Source organism: Gymnodraco acuticeps, unplaced genomic scaffold, assembly GCF_902827175.1.
Source record: "Gymnodraco acuticeps unplaced genomic scaffold, fGymAcu1.1, whole genome shotgun sequence".
Taxonomy (NCBI): Eukaryota; Metazoa; Chordata; class Actinopteri; order Perciformes; family Bathydraconidae; genus Gymnodraco; species Gymnodraco acuticeps.
The window spans coordinates 1,700,794-1,728,331 of NW_022990014.1; the positions used below are offsets into that span (position 1 = coordinate 1,700,794).

The following is a 27,538-nucleotide window of genomic DNA, read 5'->3' on the forward strand; positions in this document are numbered from 1 at the left end:
TGGGATGTTTTAGTTCAATTTATTGCACGAACAGCATAGACAAAATGTACTCGGTTGTTATGACGTTGTTAGGAGGAAGTGGAAAATAACAAAAACAAAAAGGTACATCCATAACGTTCAAAAGCTCACGTTTTTTGACACAGGTAAAACGTCACATGACAGGTCCCTAATGAGTCCCTTTATCTTGGGAAATATTATGGATTAAAAAGGACGATGGTTCAGGAGAATGCAAATCATAGATCAGAAAGGGGAAAAGGCGAGATTTCTCAGCAAACAGCTTTCTTACAGCTTTACGTTGCTTCCAAATCATTGGTTTACAATTACAAATGGTACAAGTCTAGTATCAAATTGTAGCACATTACAGTATCCATCCCAAAACCTTTACACAGTACAGTAACAAGGGAAAATATATGAGTTTCTGGGCCATTCTATGGAGCAGATATGATTCAATACAGTGTCTTAAACATAAGAAACATGATGTAGAAAGTTTTAGCACATATAACACAAATATCTACATTGTACTTCTTTCAGAACGGTTATCTTTGCATATGCTGATTAAAAAATATAGTTCAGCTGGGCATGACGTTATTTAAAGTGTGTGGTAACATAGTCAAACATATGTTTACATGATCTGATCTGTTGAGTCTTTGGTACGACGTGAGCACCGGGATCCAGAGGCGTTAAACTGCAAACGGGGTCACATTGAAGTAGGTGTGATGGAAAAATGCAATGGCTTTTCCCCCCCACTTCACTGTCTCAGTAACAAACCATGTTAAAGGTAAATGCTCTCAAAAAAAAAAAAAACTAAACACACAAGGATTATCTCTCTTTGTAATCGTACTGTACTTCTAGAAAGGGGGGCTCTTGTTAAAATTAGGAGGCAGAGGCACAGGCACACACTTACAGAAAATGTCTCTTATGACAAGAGAAGGCATGAGGGCAAGCCACGGAAAACATCATGTCCGAGTTCATTCTGCTTCACAAAGCGACTCAGTAGAGTGTTTCGTAGGACAAGGGGAAGGCAGACAAAAGCTTTAGAAAGGCACAGAGCTTTAGAAAGTGCATTCACTTAGAACTTACTAAAGAAGTGCTAAACACACACACACTCACACACAAAAGTAAAAACAAACAGAAAAATTAACCATGTTGGCAAGAATATTTAGGAAATGCGTAAGAAAATATGACAAAAAATAAAGGTTTTGTTGCATCATGGCTGTAGCTCCAACAACAAGTTGAGGCAGTGATTAAACAGCAAGATGATCTTCACCGTGAGTGAGGATGATTGCTACAGCATATTTAGTGCAATATAACGTAAAATAAAATGTTTTGGTGAATCAATAAATGGCACTGATTGACACTTGATGAAAAATGTCTGTGCATTTTTAGTTCACATTTAGTAACAATTAATCCAAGATGCACAAGATGCTTTTTTAGAAAAAGGTAAGATAAAGGTGAGCGGGGAATTTAGAGAAGGTTTCTGTTTCCGAAGATGTTCTTGGGGTCCACGTAGTCCTTGACAGACTGGAGCATCCCCATGCCGACATTGGAGACGGTCTCTCTCATCCACTCCTTCCGAAGTTTTCCCACTGAATGACAGAGGAGAGAAAATAAATAAATAAACAAACAAACTGAAGGAAGAGGACCGAGGGGGAGAAATAGAGGAATCGGCACGGCTGATTGCTCAGCGGGCTGCTGGGAGCCAATCAATCTTGTGAGAGTGAGTGAATAAACAGAGGGTGATAAATGCTTTTATTCAGAGAGGAGAAATGTTTTGCATGGCATGATTTATGGAGCTCAGCAGACTATCAAACTCATTAGGCTCTGTGTGTTCCCAGAGGAGGGGCCGGCTGGCGGCTGTAGCGGGCCGTCCCCGGCTGCCTCGCTCTTTGAGCCACTGCTCCCCCCCCTCCAGAGTTGCTGGAGCGTTTGTCTGTATGTTTCTGTCTCATTGTGCACACGAGCACGCTCCTCTGGCTGACCCGCGAGGCGTGTTGTGCTCTCTTGTCCCGAACGCCGCTCGGCGCCCTCTGACACCGGCCCGATCACCAACAGGGGGCCAGAGCCACCCACACAATGGCCCTCTGTCAGCAGGACTCTGGCTTTCAGCCGCTCTACGCCCTCCCTCCTCCAAAACCCCCAACCTGAGGAGCGAGGGAGGCGGTGGCACCAGGCCTAGTGAGGGTGCCCATTGCTTCTCCAGCTGTCCACTCCGACATCCTCCACAGCGCCTGTGCCCGACAGGTTCTCAGCGGAGAGTCTGGAGCCAGCGAGAGGTCTGGTGGCTGCGGAGGACTGGACAAACCTCACTGGAGAGCCAAACTATTGTTAGAAAACTTCAAATAATATAGAAACTTTGATTTTCAGCAATTCATTAGCCAAAATCTGTCAATTGAAATAGATGTTGAGCTTTCTGCAGATGGGGAGGGTTTGAACATTTGTGAGTTTTTCTTTTTTATATATATTTGAGAAAGAGAAAGAAATGCAGAGGGGGTGAGAAGAATGACACACAAGGACAACAGCCCGTGGCATCAGAGCCTCAGACTCACTCAGTCATTTTGGCTTTTTATTTTTGCAAATATGTTGAGGTCGTTGAACCACTAAGGTACAATTTACTCACTTACTAAATGGGCCCTGCAGTATTATGCTACATATTCCGAAATGAAAGCAAAATTCTTAAATAGAATTCAAATTTTCTATATATTTTTGTTTGCGCTCATTTTCTAATTTATTTTTAACTAAAACACATATACCCCAAAAAATACGAATTGATAATTGAATGAACTGTTGCAGATGTAAGTGCCAGCCTAATTTATCTTGGACTGATGCACTTTTAAATACCACTGCACAGCTGGAAGTTTGAACATCTAACAGAGAAAACTAGTCTTTATCAAAAAAATATAGGAGAAAAAGCAAAGGGCCTTTAAAAGGACTTTTGGCTACACGATGGATGTAACACAAAAAGCAGGAAACATTTAAACATGTCAGATGATAGCAGGGTTAATTGTACTTTTGGGGGTCGTGTCAACTTAAAAGAAACACGATATCTATATCACAAAACTCAAAAGATACATTTGAGAACAGAGCAGCTCAGAACAGGTGCTGCTCGCTGAGTAAACACTTGAAAGCAGCAGTGTAATCTCTTGAGATTAGATAGGGAGGTAGGTCTAAACAAAGCGCGGTGTATAACGGGAATGTTCACAGGCTTTTCCCCCGCTCTCTGCACGCCTCTCTCTTTGCATCACCAGTTTGGGGAGCTCCAGTGTTCACAGGGCATGTTGAGGGAAGGCCTGTGATGAGGCTCCAGCCAGGAAGCCCAGATGGGGATCAGCCATGAGGCTAGGGAGGCCCGTCCCCTGACAAAACAGGGCCGACGGCAGGGGTCACCGGGGGCTCTGGTACCACACACACCTCCAGATGGTGACAGAAGGACCCATCAGCTGCTACCCAATAACTAAGAAAGTACCCCGCTCTCCACAACCTCTTCCTCTTCAGGCCTCCCTCCTCGTCCCACCTCCATCCCTCCCTCCTCTCAGGAAACGGAGAGAAAACAGAAGGTGCTGGAACTGCATCATTGCCTCCATCACGGTGATAATTTACACATCTATCTTGTCATATTCTCTCCTTTTCGCTTGCTATTGCAATCAATCTCGCCAGACTAGGTCTGTGCAGCTGAGACATGCAAAGAAGAGCAGGTAGTTATTTCAAGAAATGACAGATTTCTTTTTAAAAAGTGTCATATTTCTCTTGTGTGGAAACGCTCAGGGAAGCACAGGGAGAAAAGAACTTCACTGAATCAGGTCATTTTTCTATTTTCTAAGTGCAGTGACCTGTGTGGAGGTGCGGTTGGCAGAGTTAGCGAGATTGGAGTTTTGCAGGGCGGCGACGTGAGGTGCAGATGCTGGGCACCCCGGGGTGACCCTCACACAGAGGAGACTGTAGTAGCCCCGCTGAGCCTCGACCCCTCTACACGCTCTCCCCAAGCTTCTTTGACAAATGGGGGTCAGGGCTTGAAAAACAGGGTAAGGTAGCGGCCTGCATCGTGTGATATGGACGAGCCAGAGTATTGGCTGATAGATGGATGACTCTCCTGGTGATGGATGTTCAACAACTCTTCACCGCTGCGACACTGGTGACCTAGTTAAAGAGGACATTTCTCCCAACGTGCTGGCTTTCAGATCCAGCATATAATCACACATATACCAGATCTTCTTGTAAGCCATAAACCTGACTCCAAATCAAGTAGTTGAAATGTGTGTGATGGACAGCAGTCAACACGTGGTGCTGATAGCTGAGTATCGTGTCTCGCAGAGAAAGAGCTCTACACGCCCAGATTCCCTTACCAACGCCCACGCAGCTCAACACTGACCTGCTGTAAATACAGGGCCACAAAAATGTATATTTCCCGCGGTGCCCTCCCACCTCACCATCCTTGACTACATCTGTTTTGTTTGATACACAAAACCCAGTGAAACTAGCTCCATTTGTCAAGCACTGATTGTGGGCAGACAAACCGGCCTGTCTGCGCTCAGATAGCAAAGCCCACTGTTATTAATCACAATTACAGAGTGGGCCCCGCACGCGGGAGCTGCATCAATATCCCCTCCTCCCCCCCCCCCTGTCACCTCCCCGTGCTGCTCGGGGTGGCTGGGCCACCGTTTGGAGGTCAGTATACAGCCGGCGATAACGGCGGCATCATTTACCCCGGCCTCGCCGCCTCCTTTTTATTAGCAATCTTTTAATTTTGAACCCGTCCCTGCCTTCAGGAAAAATTGTGATTTAATATCGCAGCTGATTCACTGCATACTGTTTTTGACAGGTTGATGAATAGCCCGAAGTGATGTATGAAAACAGCGAGGCGGATGGCAATATAGATAAGGCAGCCATTTCGGTTAGCCCTGATGGGGCCCTGAGAGTTGTTCCACCGCCCCCAATGCTCACGTTTCATTTGGTCACTGCTGAGATGAACAAATAGCAGAGTCAGAGCCATTCATCGGCAGGAACATATTTTGGACGTGTGAAGGAAGCGATGAAAGACCTCCGACCAAATTCACATTTACAGCTGGCCGTCGGCTCGCTAGCATGGAAGAGAACACAGGGAGAACTCGCCATCTTGCCTGTGCTTCTGAGTGCAACCTCTTTTCACAAATTATAATCAAGGAGAAGGGTCAAATATCATGACACCCCATTCAATATTTTACGAGCAAAATACTGTATGATGTTTGCCAAATCAGACCAAATATTTTCTGTATTATTCACGTTGTAGTACCTCCATGGTGATGTGACAAGCTCCCTCCATTGGCAAGGATCTCTTCTCTCGCTGCACGCTGGGGAAAAAAATATAAGACCAGAATTATTATACAATACAATATTCTGAAATGAACTCTCCAACTTGCTGGAAATCCAACCCATCATCGCATCAGATGTAATTATGATCTATGGAAGGACTGGGCCATGCGTTAATGTGGATATAAATGTAACTGGTCATACCTCCACTTGTTCATACACGTGTACTGGATCACTGAGTCCCCTGTAGTTGAAGGCAAAGTAAAAGTAGACACAGGCACCAGTATCGTACGTCTGAGTCACCCTGTAGGAGAAAGAGTCATGTTTACACAAGCAGCAAAGACTTCTTTAATGTTTCCTTCAGCATTTAAAATCCAGTTTACATACAAAGAGCAGGGTTTTGTCAAATCGTTCCCTTTTCATCCAATAAATGCTTTTTCTTCTTATAATTGGAAGACACAGTTAAGTGGGAGGTATGGCTTTCCCTGGTGAACCCCTGACCTCAATTCCTTTCATGGTTTCTAGAAAGCGGAGGCAGCGTGAAAGCACTGTCACCTTTAATAACGTGACATTATCAGACATTAAATGGCCATCAAATGCTTTACTGAATCATCTGAGCCACATTTGTGCTGCAGGTAACGGGATGACTCACTGATGCGGGACTGAACATTTTATCAGTTTGTTAGGAAACACAGTAAATTAAACTGTTTGTGTGTCTGCTTCCTAATAAAATGAAGCTTATATTCTCCTATCTGGAATGTGTCAAAGAACATTTTATTAAGAATAAAATGCTTCTCTAATTTGCATGTTCTCCGTCTCTGGCCTTGTTCCCCGTGGAGGAGCAGGGTGCAGAGCCCTTGTTCATTTGACATGGCCCATCACCTGGCACACTGACTGTTCTAGAGGTTAAATGGACAAATCAATCATGTGACAGACTGCAGCCGGGAAATGAATGGCTGTCGCATAATCAGGCTGAGGCCTAATCTGTCCGCAATCAGAGAGCAGAAGCCTGGTGCACCTCGACCGGCTCGCCGTCTGTTAGTTTGTCCGTCTGACCGTTGGTCCGTCTGTCTGGTTGTGTGGTTTTGCTAACTCACCAGGGGTCCGGAGTAGTACTGGGTATACACAGCCTCAATATTAGTTTGGTCAAACTAAATGTTGTGTTTTGATGACTTCCAGTACCGAAAGGCGGCCATGAATGTCTGTTCAGATTCTTTAGGCCTGGGGTAAATAAATGGGATTAAAGTTCCACAGATATGTAAATGAAGTCTGACACATTGATGTTTTTTGGTTTTTCATGGGATTTGTTGGTAATAACAAAAATATAGAAATAAAGCCAGCCTTAAACTTCAATATATGAGAACTTTGTCGTATTTCAGAGGAGTTTTGTAGGAAAAAAACATTTGAAAAAGTGTATATTTAAGTTCAAATGTTTTCCGGTGTTGATACCAAACCTCCGTTATTGTATCTGCACTTTTCTCCATTAATATTTAATGATACCAGGGCTTGGGAGATTTGAGTTATTTTTAATTAACCAAAATGTGGTTTCAAACGGACATTTACAAACATTACCTGCATGTGGATAACGGTTGAAACTGCACTCCTTTGTTTTTGCATTCCCCAATGATGCGTGCCTTCACGTTCCGGCAAATGTCCAACACCCTGGAAATGAAAAAGAAAACCTGAATTAGGAAAAAAACTAATAAACACAGTAAAACAGAATTGTCAAATGGCTTTGAAGTATCACAACAGCAGTCAAAACTGTGGTATTTGTACATTTAAAAAACAATACTCAAATGTATAGGAACTTACATACAAGTAAAATTACAAGCAATGCTACATTATTAAGATTAAAAAAAAGGGATAGGGCCAGAAAAGAGAAGAGGAGGAGACTAACACGACGGTCATTGTGGGAGAGGTTCCCACTGCTGGGGAAATGGCTGCCAGCCCGAAGCATGTGCAGCCGTGTGTGGAGGATGGAAAGAGAGCGGGGGGCGTAATGAGCCAGGCACATATGCTCGCCTCAGTGACTGATCTCTGGTCCCTCCCGTCAGGCATGTTACACAACACGGAAGCTGTGTATGCTACTGCTTGTGTGTGCTACTGCTTGTGTGTGCTCATGCTTGTGTGTGCTCCTGCTTGTGTGTGCTCATGCTTGTGTGTGTTCCTGCTTGTGTGTGCTCATGCTTGTGTGTGCTCATGCTTGTGTGTGCTCATGCTTGTGTGTGCTCATGCTTGTGTGTGTTCCTGCTTGTGTGTGCTCCTGCTTGTGTGTGTTCCTGCTTGTGTGTGTTCCTGCTTGTGTGTGCTCCTGCTTGTGTGTGCTCCTGCTTGTGTGTGTTCCTGCTTGTGTGTGCTCCTGCTTGTGTGTGCTCCTGCTTGTGTGTGTTCCTGCTTGTGTGTGCTCCTGCTTGTGTGTGCTCCTGCTTGTGTGTGCATGTCTGACAAAATGATGATGAAACCATGGAGAGAATGCAGATCACACCACATGTGGGTGTGGGATAAATATGTGACTAATATTACATTTCTTACACAGCGCACAATAAGATAGCTCTTTCTCAGTGTGTGTGTGTGTGTGTGTGTGTGTGTGTGTGTATTATATATGTGTGTGTGTGTATGTGTGTGTGTGTGTGTGTGTGTGTGTGTGTGTGTGTGTGTATGTGTGTGTGTGTGTGTATGTATGTGTGTGTGTGTCAGTAATGGCGGGTTTGTAGGCTGAGGAACCTTCCGCCAACGCAAAGCCAGTTAATAGGTGGGGGGGGGGGGGGGCTGAAGGGGAATGTCAAAGAGAGGCAAAGAGAAATACAAGAAAGGAGGGGAAACAGGAGCAGGAGGAAGACAGAAGGCTCTCTGAGGACTGACTGTGTGGGAGGAGAGAAAAGAAAAATGTGATTTAAATTAAACTGCTCATATTAAGGTGTTTACCTGTCCCAGGGCACAGAGGTTTCGAAGGACTCCCCGATCACATAGTACTCCATCCCCAAGTCCTGCTCACAGAACAAGATCAGGCTGTTAATGGTTATTCAGTACATTTACATCATCACAAGAAACCAGGACACCAGCTAACATCAGGTTACAAAGGTTTACAAGCCCTTAAGTAACCAAATTACTTTAAAAGCTACATGAATCAGATGTTACCCCCACCCTTATTTTGATTCCATGGCTTTCGACTAATTCAAAATAATTGTTGTTTTATTTGTTTGGGTTTTGTTGGCACAGTTAGATAAATAACACAATAGGAGGACAGAATCTGTAATAGGTGCATTGTTTTCTCTTTGCAAATATATGATTGACTGAAGCCTATTTTTAATGAACACAAGTTTTTTCGAAAATAGGCTTTTTCCTCTTTTCTAAAACCAATCCGGTCCACACATCAACATTTCTACACACCATCTTTGAAAATGGAGTTTGTGAAACTCGTCACGTTACAAAAGCTTTGTTTTCAGTGGCTTAAAATAAAGTGCATAAACAAAAGGCGAAAGTTTATAGTGAAAAGCTATTTTGTAAAGGTAGAACATGCCTACATTTCAGGCTATCATTTATATATTTAAACAGCTGAGTTTAAGAAAGCATATGACTAACGAAAGCAGAGAGCCACCATGTTATATAAGTGCACTTAAACTCCTTGCTTGTTTCTGTGCTGATCAAAAGGCCTCCCTGACAGGACTGCCCTCAGACAACTCTCCATTGTCCTCTGACTGCAGCCTCTGTGCTCTCCTCATAGTGTAGATACCTCAGTGTTAGACACCCTGACAACAACTGTGACCAGATCAAATCAGAGACCTCCCGAGGTCGCATTCTGCCGCCTCTCTGTGTTGTTCGCTATCCTATCTGCTGTCAGCCTGCGCCATCCCGCCCGCCCCACCTGCCCGTCAGCGCAGACAGAGAAAAAGCAAGAGGAGTGACCCACCCGGAGGTAAGCGATGACGAAGGTCAACATGTAGCCCCTCTGCCCATTGTCCTCTCCAGCTGCCAGCCCCCTGGAAGAAGATAACAGGGTTAATATTTAACAGCTCTTTTCTTTCAGCTTTGTTGGTCCGACGGCTCGCCTCACAACAGCCGCCTGGGAGCCTGTCAATCCAACAATGTTCAGATCAATGAAGCTTTGCTCGGTGCATCGCCACAGGTCAGCCACACATCCATCACCTGCAGTGGGTAATCAGATTTTCATCCACCACCCAAACTAATCAGGCCATGCTCATTAGAAAATCACTATATCGATTGTCACCCTTCTTCCTGTTTTACCCAACACCACAAGAAAATATTCCTCACAGAACCGCACCAATCCATCACTGGCACTTGATCTGATGGCTGATCACAATTTATTTGTAATAATGCAATAAAGCAGAGGATGCTGCATGTAACTGACAAGTTTCTTATGATTTAATTGCTGGCGGTCACCAGGGCAGGGCTCCAGCTACCTGCAGGTCTGGGCGCTGAGCCAGAGAATAACACCAACAGTAATATGTAATCCATAAGATTTACCCTGGATAAAAAATCACTGACACGCCGGTGGGGAGCGCAGCAGCTCCGCTTGGTCCCCTGTTTAAATCTGTTTTGTAATGACCTATTGTTTCTGACTAATAAGTAATACATCTATATGTTTAGTTTAATAAGGAAGGCTTTTTTTAAGTTGATCCTTAAAATAAACATCTTCATGTTTATTTCTATGCACTGTTTACATAAAGCTTGATATTTTTGCCTTTTCCTTACTCTCAAGTTAAAGTGAACCGATTTGGTTTAAACTCATTAATCAGTGTGAGGTTAAACCAAATCTGGTTGTTCCTAAAAAGCAGTTCTTTTTGCAGCAACAGGGTGCCGACCACATAATCGACCAGAAAGTCAAGTAAAATCAAGTGGTGATAAAAGCAGACTGAATTTAGTTTTTATTATATCCAAAATAAACAATTGAATGTTTTCCATTTATAAAACAAAAAAATAAAAACACCCTAAGAATAGACTATTTGAACTACTAATGATTATGCGCAGAACATATTGCTTCGAACAGTGCACATTTCACATTTAAAACAATGTGTTAAAGCATCAGAGCCATCTCAGAATCATAAATGAACAAGTTGGACGGCACACAACTAAATGTATGTTGGGGATGAACTCATCTATGAATTCATTGTTGTGGGTCTAAACCAGGCAGAGGATAGAGAGAGCATCCCTCTCCGGCTGACAGGGAACTGATTTCCACCAAAGTCCTCATTGATCCGTTTAATGATCAATCACAACAGCCAAGCACTCCCAGGCTGCGTCTTCTCGCCCCGCGCTGTCCTGAGGGGAGCTGTGCCCCCTCCACCCCCGCCCACACCACACCTACTTTAACAGAAAAGCTGGCCTGACAGGAGGACATCCACAGGTGATCCATCAACTCACACAGAGACAAACTACTGAGTAGGAGACCACGTCTGAAGTGTGTAACTGTGCCTCTCCATCCTTTTCACTGCTACTACATAACGGCTGGTTAAATAAAGTGACATCAGGGCTTCGGGCATTATGTTCAAAGCCTCACCATGCTGTCATTTCTGCGCTTTACACGGTCGGGATCTGTAACTGATCTCTGTAACACGCTTTATTTTAAGAGAGATAAAACGGCTTACCCAAATTTGGCAGCGATGTCATAAACTTGCTTCTCGTGCTGCAGGACCTTCTCCCGGCCCCCCTCAAACAGCAGGGTGGCCACACACAGGCGGTCCGGGTCAAACCCTTTGAACTGGTGATTAAAGAATAGATTCATTTTTTATTAAAAAGCACTTGAGCCAAGCAACTGGTGATATTCACGTCTATTTTATTTTACCTTGGTGATGTAAAACTTCTTCAAGCCGTCCAGAAAGGATGTGAACATGGAAGATACTTGAGGCTTCAGGGCATGACCTGTGAACATATAAGATAAGCTCCATCTGTTCACAAAGATGTGGACCGACTTTTCACACATTAGTCATACGCAGCTTGAGCTTACATCCTCCAGCGCTCTGAGAGGGCAAGCCAGTCAGATTTATTTGGGGTTTCAAACAAAAGGAGGAAAAAATAAATGGTAACATTTGAATAACTTTACAACTGGCCAGTGGCTGCCAGCGACAGCGACTATAAATCAGAGGGTTTCCGAAGGGAAGTGGGGTTGACACAGCGATATCCGTCTTCCTCACCCACACTTTTTGATTTATTTCTGATCGGACGCACAAAAGCGCCTGTGGACAAGCGAAAATGAGGGGCTGGGGCCAATGGGATGGTTATCAATCACTGCGGCGAAGTCACGGGTGATGTCGCAGAGACTTAACAGTTCATTTATTTCCCCCCATGTCTCTTCATCACTTAGTGTCCTAATTGTTTCCATTCCAAAATTTGATTGCAGGTCTTTGGGTCTCTCGCAGCCATCATACTTGTTAATTAAATACTCAACATCCTGAGAGAGAAAATGATACCTACACTGTACATATTTTTACTTTTGACTCTCCCATCTGTGGTGTGGTATTTTCTTTGCATATCAACACGCTGCTACTTACCACATCCTTTTCATCTTGTGGATCAAGACAGGCAGCTCTAAATTGTACTTGTAGTCCCAATCTGATGAAGAATGTGAATACATCTACCCTTCTTACTAAACAGCCAACAAGATTACAAGTGAGGACAAGCCACTAATAAGCCCAAGAAGGTATCATAGAGCCATGAGTTTTAGTTATTAGTGAAAAACCTGGTCGCTTCATCTTCCCTGCTTAATGCTAAGAAGTGCCTACTCTGTGAAAAGTGGAAATATAGGGGAGATAATGAGATCCCCGGAGACTGGGGAACTTTACAGAGATCTCTGGCAATGCCAGATGCATTCCACGAGACCTTAGTTAACAACATCATAAAACTTCAATGTAACAACTACTTAATTTTGACCAGGGTCATTTTTCAGCTGTGTGTGTGTGTGTGTGTGTGTGTGTGTGTGTGTGTGTGTGTGTGTGTGTGTTACAAAAATAATAATCAATTTAACAATTCAGTGTTGTTGAAGGTAAAATCATTGCATGCTGTACCACTGCCATTCATTGTTCTTCTCTCAGAGGTATTCCCCACATCAATATTGACCCATAAATACAGGATGTTTTCAACTCTAAATAACTACATATAATTAAAATCAGTCTGCTGGTTAAATGCCTGCTGTGATATGTTCAAAGCCAAAGGTTACATTTATTTCCTAAAGAAAAATACACTTCCTGAAAATAAAAACCAGGTCAGATACTAAGTCCTACTTACTCTGTGAGTGATCACCACACATCACTCAGATAGCTTAAATGAGAGTAATGTTCACATACAAGATGTAATGACAGCAGTACTATTTAATGCTTAGAGCCCGGTCTCGCTTATATTGTGATGATAAAAAAAAAACTCACCAAATTTAAATTGCTCATTATCCATGAGTCGTATCGACGCTGGGGCACACCTCTGAAAAACAAAAGTTATTATTTGAATCACAGGGCAAAATTATGTCAAATGAGTGATATCAAATAAATCCCCCAAATGATATGAAATGTTTTCAGTGTATTGATTTGTATTCTATCATTTTATATGTTTTGTGCTAGTCATTTTTAATTCCTTTTTTAATATTGTTGTTTTTTTATTTAAAGGGAGGTTCATTGTATCACCCTTGTGGCTTCTTGATCTTTCCTTCCACATTTTTTTCATTATCTGGATTTTATTTGCAGTGTTATGTGTGTGCAAATAAAATAAAACATAAAACCGAGAACAATTGGCACTTTAAAGTTGGGATAATGGCATCGTCAGCCTGTCTTAGTTGTAGAAGAAGGATATAAAAGGAAGCTTTCGTCAGTGTCTTGGCAGTTAAGGCAATATTCTTGGACTAAAAAACATTGGGGTATTTCTTGCTGATTTGTGTTGACAGTGAAGAGCTGCAGTTAAGGTGTAAAAAGTGCTCATTGCAGCTTGAGTAACTTTCAACACTCAAAAGGTTTCTGGCTCGGCCTCATGTTGAGACAGGGAGAGAAAGCAGTGAAACGTATTACCTGTTTGGCAACCTCTCGAAGACAGGCAACTCCCTGCTCAAAATTAGGGAATACGACTGAGCCGTATTTCTGGTACTCTGGCATGGGACGAATCTTCATCGTGACCTCTGTAACCATGCCCAGGGTTCCTGTGGAAGATCACAGTGAAAGATTTTCAGTTTTAAAAAAAAAGTAAATCAGCTCGCACAATTTATATGACCTAACCTCTTCTTAGAGCGGAACTTAAAGACTGTTTACAAGTCTGTGGTACACGTCCCGAGGGTCCTTTGGTTGACCTTTGTCTCACATTTCACCGAGTAGATCTGGTTTTCAACCGCACACTGGGGGTGAACTAAGATTTATCAACTTAAGACTGGGAAGAAATAAAGCAGAGCCCTATCAAAGGAAGCGAGGCCAACAGGAGCAGAAACATACAGGTAAGCCGAAACCTCTGGCTGTCCTCATGACCCTAAAAACTATCAACCATTAGTTTCTGGTTAACAGAAAGATAATTACTAACCATTTTGATTACATTTAATTGTTGAATATTGCATTAAGCAGAAAATAAGAAACAAACAAATATTAGCTGGTTCCAGCTCAACACATAACACGCTGTCTTCTTTTGATTGACATCATTGGGAACTAAATATATATGTTTTTTGGACTGTTTCTAGAAATGGGTTTTAATAAAAGTGTAAACGGACATCTCTAACTTTTTTCTGACATTTAACTAATTAAAATAAATCATCAAGAAAAATAAGTGTTAGTTGCAATCCTTATTCCTGCATCTTATCTGTAAGGACCAATCATATGACCCCCACCCCGACCCCCACCGACTGTTGTGTGTTACTACAGAAGATCTCCATTTAGAGACGCATCTCTGCCAAACATATTAGGGAGGTTTCCCCCGCCTGTTATGTCTGTTAATGAGCCCTCTAACGTGACACTACATGCCACACGCTGCTCCCTAGTGGCCCTCTGGAAAACATGTGACTCCATTAGGCTTCAGCCAAGAAGAGGCTCCTCCTTCCTGAGAGTGGCAGGAGGAGCTACAGAGGGGGCGAGCGAGGACGAGCAGAGAGAGAGAGAGAGGAACAAGGGAGGAGCCACAGTGGTAAGGGAGTAAAGGAGGTGAGTGAGTGAGGAATAAAGGGAGGTAATAAGAACAGCAAGGTCATAAAAACACTATCTTGGGGACGGATGCAATGCAATGAAAAGCTGGAGTGCAGCTTAAGTCATTTTTTACTGTGACCGTCTCTATTAAACCAACCTCCTCTCAGAGGAGGAGTAAACGGGGAGAAGGGCCGTTCCCAATGAATAGTCCCTCCGCTGCAAGAGATATTAGTAAGAAAAAACAACGCTGACCACTGTGAAGCCCCCACTTTATAACCAAATAATTGAATTAGCACACCTACATCACATCCTCTACGGCTGAGAGGAGTTTTATAGTTATTATCATTGATTATTCCACTGTTTACACCGGTTTAAAGCAAGAAGAGAGAAGCAAATACTTTGCATTCAGGCTACCCCGAGGTCAGAGAGATGGAGAGACCCGGCTGTTGTGCGGTGAATGAGAAGCTCCCATGTTCCACAGTCATTTCTGGTCAAATGGATGTGTTCCACTTAACATGCAGAGCATAGTTGAGGGTTTTAGTGTGGTGCTTTGTTGTGTCCTACTGTCAGGCCGCAGGATGCAGTTTCTGGGGTGATGAGGGAGATTATTTTAATGAGACTGTTTGCTGGTGTGACCTCTGAGTCCCAGCGTCCGGCCCCCCAGAAGTACACGTGCTCACAGAGACGTGTGACCCCCCCCCCCCCATCTCTGGAACGCCACTACTTACCGTTATGTGTTATAAAGATTTTTTTATGTATTTACTGGGTTTACTGGTTTACAAAACTCAACCTGCTTCGGTATGCTTCTAAAATGCTGTTGCCCAACATTTATAATTTTGTTGTTATGAAAGTGGTTGTTCATACTTAAAAAGAAAAATGTTTGTTTGTATAGGATTAAAATGATTTAAGTCAGAGTTGATCTGCACAGTTAAGAAACTACTTATTTTGTAAATGATGTAAGTGTTTTGTTGGTAATTTAGAAATGATCAATGATAACATATCATTTTGCACGTTTAAACATGGTTTGTCTTTGTGTGTCGGTTGAATTGCTGTTTTGTTTCTGTTTTCCCATTATTTAATGTCTTTGCGTTGATTTTGTTATTCGTATTTATTTGTATGGTATGTTTGGATCCTGTCAATAACAACATGGTTCATCTCAGGGTGGTTTACTTGATAAATAGTCTTTTACAACAACAATACAATAATTATTTCAAAAAGCAGCTGTAGCACATTAATCACTGACAACTGTTAATTGAAAATGTTTTATAATGTTGAAACATTTTCAATTGTAGTCTTCATTCAGTACTAAATGTGTCACTTGTGACTGAATTTGAATCCGATCTTATATACAAATACGCGCTCTTGGTATTGAAATGGCTTCTAATGAGTACAAATGAAGATTTCTGCAGTGATCCCAGCTCAGTCAGGGAGCAGATTGCTGAGCTTTGTAGGGCGAATATAAACTTTGCATCGACAGCTGTTTAACATAGCCATGCCAAGAGTCTCTGAACCTCCTCATTATGTAGGGGGGGAACCTGGCATCTGGCAGTATTCTCTGTGGGCATTCACAAGGACAGGGCACTGCAGATGGGGCTGGGAGGACACTTGCTGGTTCCTAACTAACACCCCTCCAGTTCTCTGTTCCACCAAAGCTGGTTAATATGTAAGAAGCCCAGAGCATGAGAACCGTCCTGGTGTTACCATTTTATCACAAAGACTTGCACAACAAACACACATGAACATACAAACTGCCCACATGCTCTGCTGTACTGAAATCACACGAGAACGGTAGCACACCTTCTGAGCCCATGATGAAGTGGTGAATGTCTGGCCCCGTGGACATGCGTGGGCCCCGACAGCTTTTTTCAATCACTCCTTGAGGGGTCACCATCTTTACATGCACCACCTATTGAGCAACATAAAAAACACTCATTAGAAACAGAAATATGCAAAACAGTAGTCTAGATTTATTTTTCACAGATTTACAAATGTTGACAAAAATGTGTTTGGCTATTGCCATATGTCATATCCAATACTCTGACCACTGCATTTTAGAGGGGAGGGTCAAGTCCACAAAGCTTCTGCTTATAATGTCCTCTTTAATTACTGTGCAGTAACAGCTGTGTGCTGACTGTCATCCTTTGGCACAAACATGAGCAGGAAGATAAAGGGGGGGGCGACTCACCAGGTCCTCAATGTTGCCGTAGATGTTCTTCTTCATGCCTGACGCTCTGGTTGCTACCCACCCCCCCAGGGAGCTGAACTCCATGGAGTCAGGCTCATGGCCCGTACAGTAGCCGCTCTCATTAAGCTGTAAAAAATAGGGTTTTTTGGTTGCAATTAAAAGGGGAGAGAAAAATGTTTTGGGGGAAATGATGTAGTAAACCCAGAAGAATGTTTTAATAACATGTGCAAGCAAGCACGAGGAAAACATATAATTGCAGCTGCAGGCTGAATTTCACTGCTCTTGTTTTGCTGCAATGCTAAAACTCTGGTTTTATGGCATCATACATTTTTTACAACCGCCTAAAATAAACCAAGAGAAAGAGCACAAAAAGAGATATCAGTGCATGTCTGGGCAATGCAAAGCTCCACTGCTTCTCTGTATCATTTGTAAAATTGCTGAATTCTGCCAGGTGACATGAAAAGGCATTTTTGGGAAAAATACAAATGTACACTTCAGTTTTAAATGTTTATGTAAAGCTGTAAGTTATACAAACAGTTGCGATTTAAGTTTTGTGCACATTCAGTCCCACCCATTCCACGAATACTGTAAGCGACATCTTAGTTATTTGTTAAATAGCCTTAGAATGTGAGAATAATACACATTAAACATAAAACCTTTGCGCAACCACCATCAGATGCACTGTCCCTGCAGCTCTGAGGAGAATGAGTCCGTCTTCAGGAACAAACACATTTACCTGAAGGCTGCCCAGCTTGCAGATTGCATCTTCAGGCATAACATTTCATAGTAATAATAATAATAATAATAAGGACCTTAAAGTACAACAACAACCCCCTGCAGAGGCACAAAACAGGGGTTAAGTCAAGCCTTGTTTTATCGCAGCACTTCCCTGGAAGGCAGTTTTTAACGCAGACCCATCTGCTCCATCAAAATGGCCCCGTCTAAATGTAGAGGTAGATTCTGCTTTAGATGCAGCTCACGCATTCCTCTGCATCAAATGCCCGCTCCTTCTCCATTTTTCTGAATTAGCTTGATGGTGCCATCTGCTCATGACCGCCGCCTCACTCTCTAATCTCTCCCCCTCAGCTCTGCTCACGTCTCACACTCCCTCCTAAACGCTGCTCAATCTACTGAGCGCAGAGTAGCAAGGTGACTGAGCGTGGGCAACCTGCATGTGAATGGTCGCACAGCTTGATTGTTGGCACAACACGGCACAGCAATGTAAGCTCTTTCATGGATGAATATGGATGGATGAGCAGTACTTACCAATCGCTCCAAATCCTGGCCGACGATGCCAGCTTCCACATGGGCCGTTAAATTTTTCTCGTCAATCCACAGAATGCGGTTCTGTGAATAGGAAACACAGGTCATACAACATTTGGTATAAATGCTTAATGCCAAACAGTTTAATAGAAATACTCTAATGCTTTTTGTTTAATTTGTCTAAAAACATTGCTATTCTGTTGTGTAAGTTACAATATCTTAATGTTGCATATCCCCATTTCTAGACCCTCAACAGCAAGGCAAGGCACCTTTCAACACAAGGCAATTCAAAGTGCTTTACAAAAATTAAAGACATTAAGAAGCATATTATAAAATGGCATTTAAAAAGACTAATTTAAAAAGCAAAAGATACTGTAATAAAACATGAATAACAAAGGTACATGAATTAAAGTTACAGTGCAGTGTGAGATACACACATCTGAAATGTTTAGTTCTGACTCTAAATCATTGCTAACTTTTTAGCAGAAATAGTTTTCTTTGACCTCACTTTCTCTCTACTTTCTTTTTTAACTAATCCTTTAGTTATTTCAAGTGTTTCATGCTAAACGAACCACCCTTTTGAAAATTGTAATCTGCAACCCAATATTACGAAAATTCAACGGATCCTGGCCATATTTGTGTAGCATATAAAATGAATTTGCTCCCAGACATTCATGTCAGCAGCAGTCCATGGAGACAGTCCTTTGACAGTTTGACTCTTGAATTAACAAAAACAAAATTAAAGTTCTGCCCCTGCTTGTCCTTGTAGCCTGACGGTCACATGTCTGAGGATAAATGAGTGCAGAAGGGCCGCGGGACGGAGACAGTTACCTCAAGGTTAAACTCAATTTAACACGTAGTTCCAAATATATGCCTCTTATTTAGGCCGCTGGGCACGTGGCATACCCTTACCTGCAGGAGGTCATTTCACTACTGCCATCAATTATTCTCCAGAGGTAATAAACGTTATGTTCCAACCACAGAGACCCTTTCATGTGCTTCCATTGGAGCCACCTCACCTTTGACCCCCTGACACAGAACACTGGTGGCTGGTGTGTGTGGCACCAAACTCAGCGTATATATCACCGCTCTGTGAGCCCGGATCAAAGGGCTGGTGACAATATTCACCATTTCATATCATATCCAATGAAACATCATCTCCTTCATGGTGAGATGCTTGGGATATCTTTTAAATATTAGCTGGTGCCCGACTCACACATTTATCATCATAAAGAGAAGAAATAAGATGTACTAACTTACACACAACAAAATACGCTAATTCTAACTACGGCTGAAGTGAAGTCAAATATCCAACAAATAGTCTGTGTCCCAAAAAATTGGACATAGTCACATTCTAGCTCACAAGGTAGAACAAAATGATATTGCTGCTTGATAAACCATTTTAAAATGTGACTTATATTATGAATAAATTCTGATTCTTCTTAAAATGTAGAAAATTCACTCATAAAACACATAAAATGCCAAAAATAATTATAAATACTAGTGTCCCATTCTCAAAAACATTATTAAATAACCCAGAAAGCTACTCAAATTTAAAGTGTTTTTGCTCACATTTTAAATGATAAAATACAAGTATTAAATCAAAAACTGTACAAAATTAGAAACACCTTTTTAAAGCAAACCAGTATTTTTCAGACATAGCATCATAAACTTGACCTTTTTAGGTTCAATTATTTATTTTTATAGTTGATTCAAACAGCATTTCATTTGGTTTCAGTTCATATTGTCCTTAGTGCAGTGTTTACTTACCATCTGTGAGGTATCCACGGAGACAATGCAGCGAGTTTCCTCTGTTGGGCACTCGAGGCCACTAGAGACACTCGTCCCTCCTGAGAGAGAAAACAACCGTTACAGTCAGTGGTTACTCCTCACATTGGACACTTTACTGGTTCCATGTTTTTCACACAAATACTCCCAGGCTTTTTGTGAAACAACAACACATGAATGTTTAGGGAATACAAATATCTCAAACAAAGATATTAAAAAACATTATTTGGTATGAGTAGCAAACCTGACATGAATCAGACTTTCATTACTTCTGAAAGCAATGCGGATGTGGCTCTGCAATGTATTTAAATGTTTGCACTTAGTGACATTCTTGTTAAATAAAGTTTTAAAGAAATCATTTAAAAAAAGCAAAGGTGCAAATAACCCATCATCAGGACTTTGTTCTATGAAAATGACCGGAGGCTTCAGGATATAATTGCTTAAATATTTGACTGACTTTTATTACTCAGGAACCTGTTGAGAAACTGCTGCAATAATGAAAACCATTTTTATTTTCAATTATTTTGCTATCATTAAACAGTAGTGGCAGTGGCAGAAAGACAGAACATCAAGTTCTTCATAGCGTCGAATGCACGGAGGTACTACGTTTACCAGGTTGATTTACAGTTAGTGAGAATGAGGCTTCATTAATAAAAATAACAGAAATGTACAAGCATGAGTTGGGTGTAAATAATACTTCAATGTACATACATTACAATTGTAAAGTAAATGATGTATTAAAGTACATTAAATGCAACTACACATCTAGTGTTCTGTACATAAAGTCTGAGACTGCTAATGATGGTGCTTAGAGACATTGATATCATGACTTACCTCCATATGGTATCAAACAAACATCATGTTTGCACGCCAGTTCAACTATTTTCACCACATCATCGTGGCAGTCTGCAAAGACACAGAACATCATTTTAGAAATGATTGGCCATCATAAAGGGAATGTTTTCATTTACCGTACTGTAATGCATTCATAAATAAAGTGTAAACATAATAACAGAGTGGACACATTGTAAAGGAAATAAAAATGCCTCCTAACACTTGGTGTGTACATGAGACAATAAATACATGTATATGGGCGGTGCCATTAGAGCTGAGGGACATTTTGATTTGCCTGATCGCTGTGTTTTGCCTGGAGCTTTCCTCAGGCGGAGTCCGACTGCATGAGGCTCTGCTCTCAGGGGTGGGATGTGCTGGATCAATACAAACGTGCTTTGGCCAATCACAGCTCTCACATCCATTCACACTGGAGTGGTGAGCGAGTGGGAAGGGTGGCAATACCCGCCTACGTGGATGTGCCTGACTGGCCTCAATTGCTTTTAGAGGCATTGAGAAATGCCTGCATTCTAGTGCATTTTGCCATCCAATTAAACACACAGCTTCTGCCCACGGATTACAGTCCAACAAACTAAACCTCCACTTAAAATACACAGCTTGACATGGAAGGCATACTGAGGAATGCGAATTACAGGTCAAAATATCTATTATATGCAGAGCAAATGATAGTGTATTCGGCCAAATTTAAATGTGGTGCTGGTGCGGATGAAGCGATGCCCACGGTTGCTTAGTGATTTGCTGCCCATTGGGGAGGGTGCTAATCAAGTCTCAGTCATCAGTCAACACTCATTTGCATGATAAAAAAGTGCCAGCGATAACAACAGAAAACCAATCTCTGCATCATAATTCATGGGTGCAGTGTGCAGAGCCAGACCGTGGAGTATTGGGTGTCAACCGTCCTCCCCCTGACGCTTCTTATTAAGCCTCCACTCATACATATTAATACCCCTGCCTCTGCAGAGATCAACCCTTTAAATCACCTAAGCCAGTAGGTGGGGGGGGGGGATCAGGGATGCGATGTGGGAGGAAAAAAACAAAGCAATAAAAACAGAGATGACACAGCTTCTGAACTCACTTGGCCATACCACCATATCCGGAACACGACCAACTTTCCCCTCTCGCAGAGCAAAGATCTCGTGTAAGCAATGTCCTGGAATAAAATACAGGAATGAGATGAGGAGCCCACAGGAATATTAATATAATCATTACATACACACAAACACTAAGTTATAAGACATTACATATATGATATGCTCCATTTTAACAAGAATGAATATTGGGTAATTTCAAGTGCAACGTTTTCTCCCATAATGCCTTACCATGGGCCCGATACACCCGGTCCTCTGCGTCATGAGAGAAGGGAATACCTGTGGACTTCAGTTCTTCCAAGAAGGCCTCGTTTAGAGTGGGAGGCTGTACAGCACCGCTATTCAGAACAGGCTGAAAGAAACAAAGCCATTGTGTTAATGTGTAACTGTGGGTTACTAAGGGGTTCTTCTTCCCCATTCATTGAAGACGCAACAAATAAATATGATTCCCACTCACCGCTGCTGGAGATTTATGCTGCAAACTGGCCCCAAACGTGCCTTCGAACCATTCCTTCAGAGCAGGGATGATCATACCACTTAGCCTATACCTGGAAGGAACACAGATTGAATAAACATCCAATTAATACAAGAATATAAAAGAATCATCAACGCTTCATGTATTAGTGATTTCCTGTATTGGAAGTCAAATAGAAAACATCTGAATGCTTCACTGGGCTTGTTCATTTAAAGGTCCCCTATTATACTGTTTTTCATCAATACATTATAGTTCTCAGATATATACAAACATGTCTCTGATCTGTTTGGCACGAAATACCAAACAGATCATTGCAGCATCCCATAATCCCCTCTGTTTCAGCCCTGTTTCCAAAGTGCTGATTCTCTGTCTGTTACTTAGATGAAAATAAGGAGCCCCTCCCCACGCCCCTCTGAGAGATATTTGGTTAAAAAGAACACCATGGTGCTCTAGGAGGAGATTCGGGTGATAAGGTGGGTTACCTTGGTTGGTGATTGGCTAATTGTTACACAAACCAAAACATCGCTATGACATCATAAAGTGGCCAAAATCTGATCAGCTCATTTTCAGACAGGTTTTTTATATAAATGGATAAGGACAAAAAGTGAGCGAATCTTTTTTCCTGAAACTTTCAGAATCTCTTTACACATGTTTATGTATACAAGACATGAAAAAGTGGATTTTGCATAATAGGTGACCTTTAAAACCAGGACTGTGTCTAATAAGAAGAGTGTGAGGGTTGTGTCCAATGAGGTTATTAGGGAAGCAGAGCAGCGGTGACAGTGCTGTCCATGTGACCGCCTTTTCCACCCCTGAATAATCGAGTTTCTGGCACAGCCCGGGCCAGCCCATCAGGGGACTCTGGCGGGCCTTTGTCCACGAGACCATGAAACACACCCTATAATGGAAAGCCTCTGTCGAAGAGAGCATGGAGGGGGAGAATACTGTCTGTGACATTCCTCCAACAGCCCCGATATCTGTGTACGCCACCCAGGTAGCTATTCACTCCAAAAGGGCAGAGAGCGATTTCTATGAACTACTTTCACAGGAGGAAACCATTTGCTGTGCAACATCCTGTTTAGCTCGCCTCATTACTCAAAATACATCCTCATACACAGAGTGTTAGTTCTCCATGTTAACAGTCTGACTAGTCATATGTCATGATTATAATCACATGGCTCATCTTTACCTCTGCTCTTGTCATGGGAGACGTGGATAAAGGTGCTGTTGTTAACTGGAGCCATATCTAGTAAGATTGAGGACAACTGGCTTTGTTTCCCCTCAGACATTCAAATGGTTTTGGAAAGTGTTTTCTGCTAACGAGCTGCTGAGTTTGGGAGAGCTGACAATCACAAGCAGTGACCTTCTCATATGACAATAAACAGTTCAAATGCCAACCACTAGGTGGCAGTAGCACCACATTGCTGTGAGCGTAGGAAGGGGACAGCAAATGATTTTAAAAGCACACAGTATGGCCTGTGAAAATGATCGAGGCAGAAGTCCAGTCATTAGGTTTGGATGAAGGTAGAGACAAAGGATGTACCAGAACAAGATTAGAGGCTGAATGAGATGTAGTTAAGCATTGGGAGCAGTGATTATTATATAGTACCTTTTGCCAGTAAATTCTGCTTGACCTTTCTTATTGAAGAGGAATTTTGTATCGCTGTATCCCCAGCCGTTCCATTTCATGATTTCCTGCCTGTGGAGAAACAAATAATAGGAGATATTAAAACATAAAATGTATAACCCTTACACTGAACGTCAAGACACGAGATGAAACACCATCGCTGAAATGTAAACAGACATATTGGCAATGCTTGGCAGCTGTAGAGTATGGGAGGGTGCAGACTGGCACACCAATGCAGAGGCAGAAGCAACACCTTCAGATAACTTATCCATCAGACATTCCTCCTGTGCCCTCAACCTTTTCCCATCCCTTAAATTAATATTATTTAAATGTATGGCACCTGTTAGTACGGATGAAACCGTTACCAGCTTCGCGATACACAGATTCATGGTTTGACTAACGCTCTTTAAAAAACGTACAGTAAATATTAATAATGTCCAGCGTCAATCAAAGTAGGCAAGTCTCCAGGATGCAGGATGAAGAATGCAACATGGTTTAGTTTCGAGTCACCAAAAACATTGCATAAGGCAATGATAAGGGTCCAGAGATATTTCAGCCTTCTAAAAGGACTTAGTACTTGTGCATGGGTCAATGTTAGTGCATAGTACTGCTATTATTTTGTTGTTTTCATTATAAAACGTGTGTGTATATCAGTACTTGTTGATCATGTTCGGCAGTTTAATAAAATAACAGTAATAATGATTACAGTGTTACTTTAATTTGTATATTACATTTTCATACCATTAAGTCTCTACCTGGTAGCCACCATAGCTAATTTATTATTGCTAAATTGTTAAGATTAGGTCTATGTCTCAATATGTTTGCTGAACTATCAAGCTCCAGCTAATTATTCAGCAACATATATCCACTAATATAGCACATAAGCACCAGACATCATTTCTGTTATTAGTGGTGGAATCAGAAACCAAATAAAAGTACAGCCTAGCTACTTAACAAATGCTACACTATGCAGAGGGATATCCCATTATAATCAACGGCAGCTTAACAACCAGAGATGACGCTACACTGTCTATGTTGCAATACTGAGCAGAGCTTGTGTGCTGCACTGGCACTCTGCAGAGACAGCTCACGCAGCAACCATAACTCATGGGTCACTTGGGATGGGATGCTAACACAGTGGAGTAAAAGCCATAATTGAGATTAATACCCGCCAAAATGGAGTTTCCTATAAATTAGAAGCGAGAGCAGAAATGAGAGAGACACACTGAGTCATACTTTAATGAATCATCGCCACCATTGATATGCTGTCATAGCCACTGAACATACTGAATAAAAATGTATCAATAAATATAGCGAGTGTGTGTCAAGGTCAGGAAGTACACACTTATGACAATGTAAGGTGATTAGCAAGGTGCCAAACAACAGGTCTTCATTCATATTTTTTGACAAAATTAGCTCTTCATTGGTAACGGGCAACTTTTACCTCATCCAAATCAAAGGCCGGAGCATTGAAGCTGTAATGATGCTGTGTGAAGACCTCTAACGGGTGGGAGTTGTAGTTTTGTGCTATTTAAATAACTTAGACTTAATTAGACCTATCAAATTGGATACAAATGATGTTGTAGCAGCCTGTAATGCTTTCTTATATCAACATGCTACACGGGCATGACATTGTCTATCTAAGCTAAGGAACACTATTTTGAATTTAGAAGGATTTTATTAAACTGTACAATCTGTAGTATAGTGACGCTAATCTCACTATGACTATAAACTGGGATAAGGTTATTGAATATGTGGAGCTGAAAACATTTTGATTGCACAACACACTGTACAAATAATAACCAGTAATCTACACCTCAGTTTAAACTAACACGCCCATCAAGCGTTATTGTTGTGTGGCTGTCTTTCAGTTTGAGCTTGGTGGAGCCAAGATACCACAAATCCTGAAAATCTGGATTTCTCCCTGACACCACTAAACAAAGCATGCCTGAAAGGTGCTTTAAGAACGAGACAACAGCAAAGGTTGTGGCTGAAAAGCTAAACAGAGAAAGTCTTTTGGCACTTATCCATACAAACAATGACTATGTGTTTTTGTACTTGTATTGTATGTGGTTATGTTAGACTAAACAAGACTGAGACAATGATTGCCACAGAGTTAGATTGCGCCTGTTTCTGGTACATAAAAAGATATCTCATTCATAAGGGCTCAACCTAAGAATTATACCAAGAATTGACTAATCTAATCTTTATATTGTTATATAGCTTAATCAACTAATGATTTGGTCTATATACAATATCAGAAAATAGTGTCCATCCCAGGTTCTCAAAGGCCAATTTGATGTATTTGAAAAAACTAAAATATTTAGTTGGATATGCCACTAAGAAAATTAGGGTATTTCCATATTTGAGAGGCTGAAAGCCATGTACGTAAGTAAGTGTAAGTAAAATAGCAATAATTATTAATTATTATGTCAGTGGATTTATTACACATACATATTTCATTAGTAAATTCATTGTTGCAGCTTTGTGTTGTTATTCACCCTTTACTGATGTTCCATGTAATAATGTAACTATTATATTACTTATGATGATATTGATGGACAAACACACTGATTGTTAAATTATTGTTTCCTTAACATTCAAACTTCCTACACTTTCAACCCCGAGTTAAAGATCAGTTTTACAATTAATGTAACAAACATTTCCTCAAGACACAATATTCCATCTTATCATCCCAATGTCATTTTGACCAGAACAGGAAATGATTAATTTCACAAGGCCAAATGCTTAGTACTTCTGAGTGCAGCTTTTACCCTTTTAACTACATCTGTTATCTCAGACTGGCACTAGATGTCAGCACCGTGTTAAGGCGTTTCCTCAAAAGGAACTGAGCTGCCAATAGGTTGAAAGTCATACCACCACTTGTCCTAGCCAATCAGATCCTCAGCAGAGGAGACAGAGGAGTTTATGTATGTCAACTATTGTTAACATGATTTACATTATTTCTGATGTGTCCCATATATTGACAACTAGTAAAGGAAACTATATTTTTTTTTTAAATGCTCTTGTACTTAATGATTCCCCTACCAACATGTGTGCTGTACATTGTAATCACATACGATTATTTGTATCGATTATAGCATGGATAGTTGAATGAATGGCAAAGCTAGTGAATCAAACTGTATGACTTAGTTATCTGTAGCATCAGAAAGTGCCAGATACGCCACTTCCTGCTTGGTTTTAGGACCTCACTAACGCTGAAAAACAGCCATATAACACAATAAACGATCAAATATAAGACAGAGGAAAAAGGCTTCAGCTGACCAACTTTAAGAAAGTCGACTACACCACCAGCCTTAAACTCTTGAGAGTGAAGCTAGCCGCACCCCACAATCCTAGCGAATGAATACAGACACTGTAGCCAAGTGACGTTAGCTAGCAGGCTAATTAAAGCAGGCTTAGCCACCTATCACTACATTTTAACGCTTGGGAAAGAGAGAGAAGCCAGTCTGTCAGTGCATATCACCCTCATGTGTTCATGTTTCCTGATGTTTTACTTAATAACAAGCTAAAACCAGAGAGGATGAACCCTCAAACACTGCTCCATCACAGCCTTGTACCTTCTCCTCGGCACCGTCTTCCCCTCCTCTCTGGAGACATCTGTCTGGCTGCCCTCGGCTTTGCACTCGGCGGCTATGATGGTGGAGTCCCCGTCTTCTCGTCCCTGTAAATGTCCGGTAATTATTCTCAGTCTTTGCTGTGCAACCCGCTGCCTGTCGGAGCCGCCGCTGCTGTTGGACGCCATGCTGCTTCCTTGTTTGTGAAGGGAGGGAGCAGCGGATCCATGAGCGGCTGTCAGAGGTCAGCGCAGGGAAAGTGCGCCGCGTTCACAGACCGTCGGAAAAATTACTGTCA

The 27,538-nt window shown here is 41.7% G+C and overlaps 1 protein-coding gene across 1 annotated transcript; it reads right to left on the reverse strand.

Annotated features, from left to right (window-relative positions):
- On the reverse strand, positions 1 to 27,538 carry agps (alkylglycerone phosphate synthase). Its single transcript, XM_034213391.1, has 20 exons — positions 27,244 to 27,538; positions 23,645 to 23,734; positions 22,018 to 22,108; positions 21,792 to 21,912; positions 21,548 to 21,622; positions 20,455 to 20,526; positions 19,603 to 19,682; positions 17,836 to 17,916; positions 16,570 to 16,695; positions 16,182 to 16,290; positions 13,293 to 13,420; positions 12,663 to 12,714; positions 11,087 to 11,163; positions 10,890 to 11,002; positions 9,194 to 9,263; positions 8,209 to 8,270; positions 6,856 to 6,945; positions 5,488 to 5,587; positions 5,267 to 5,324; positions 1 to 1,586 (listed from the first exon to the last, which is right to left on the reverse strand). The coding sequence occupies exons 1-20, from the start codon at positions 27,426 to 27,428 to the stop codon at positions 1,465 to 1,467; spliced, it is 1,902 nt and encodes a 633-aa protein (XP_034069282.1). The 5' UTR covers positions 27,429 to 27,538; the 3' UTR covers positions 1 to 1,464.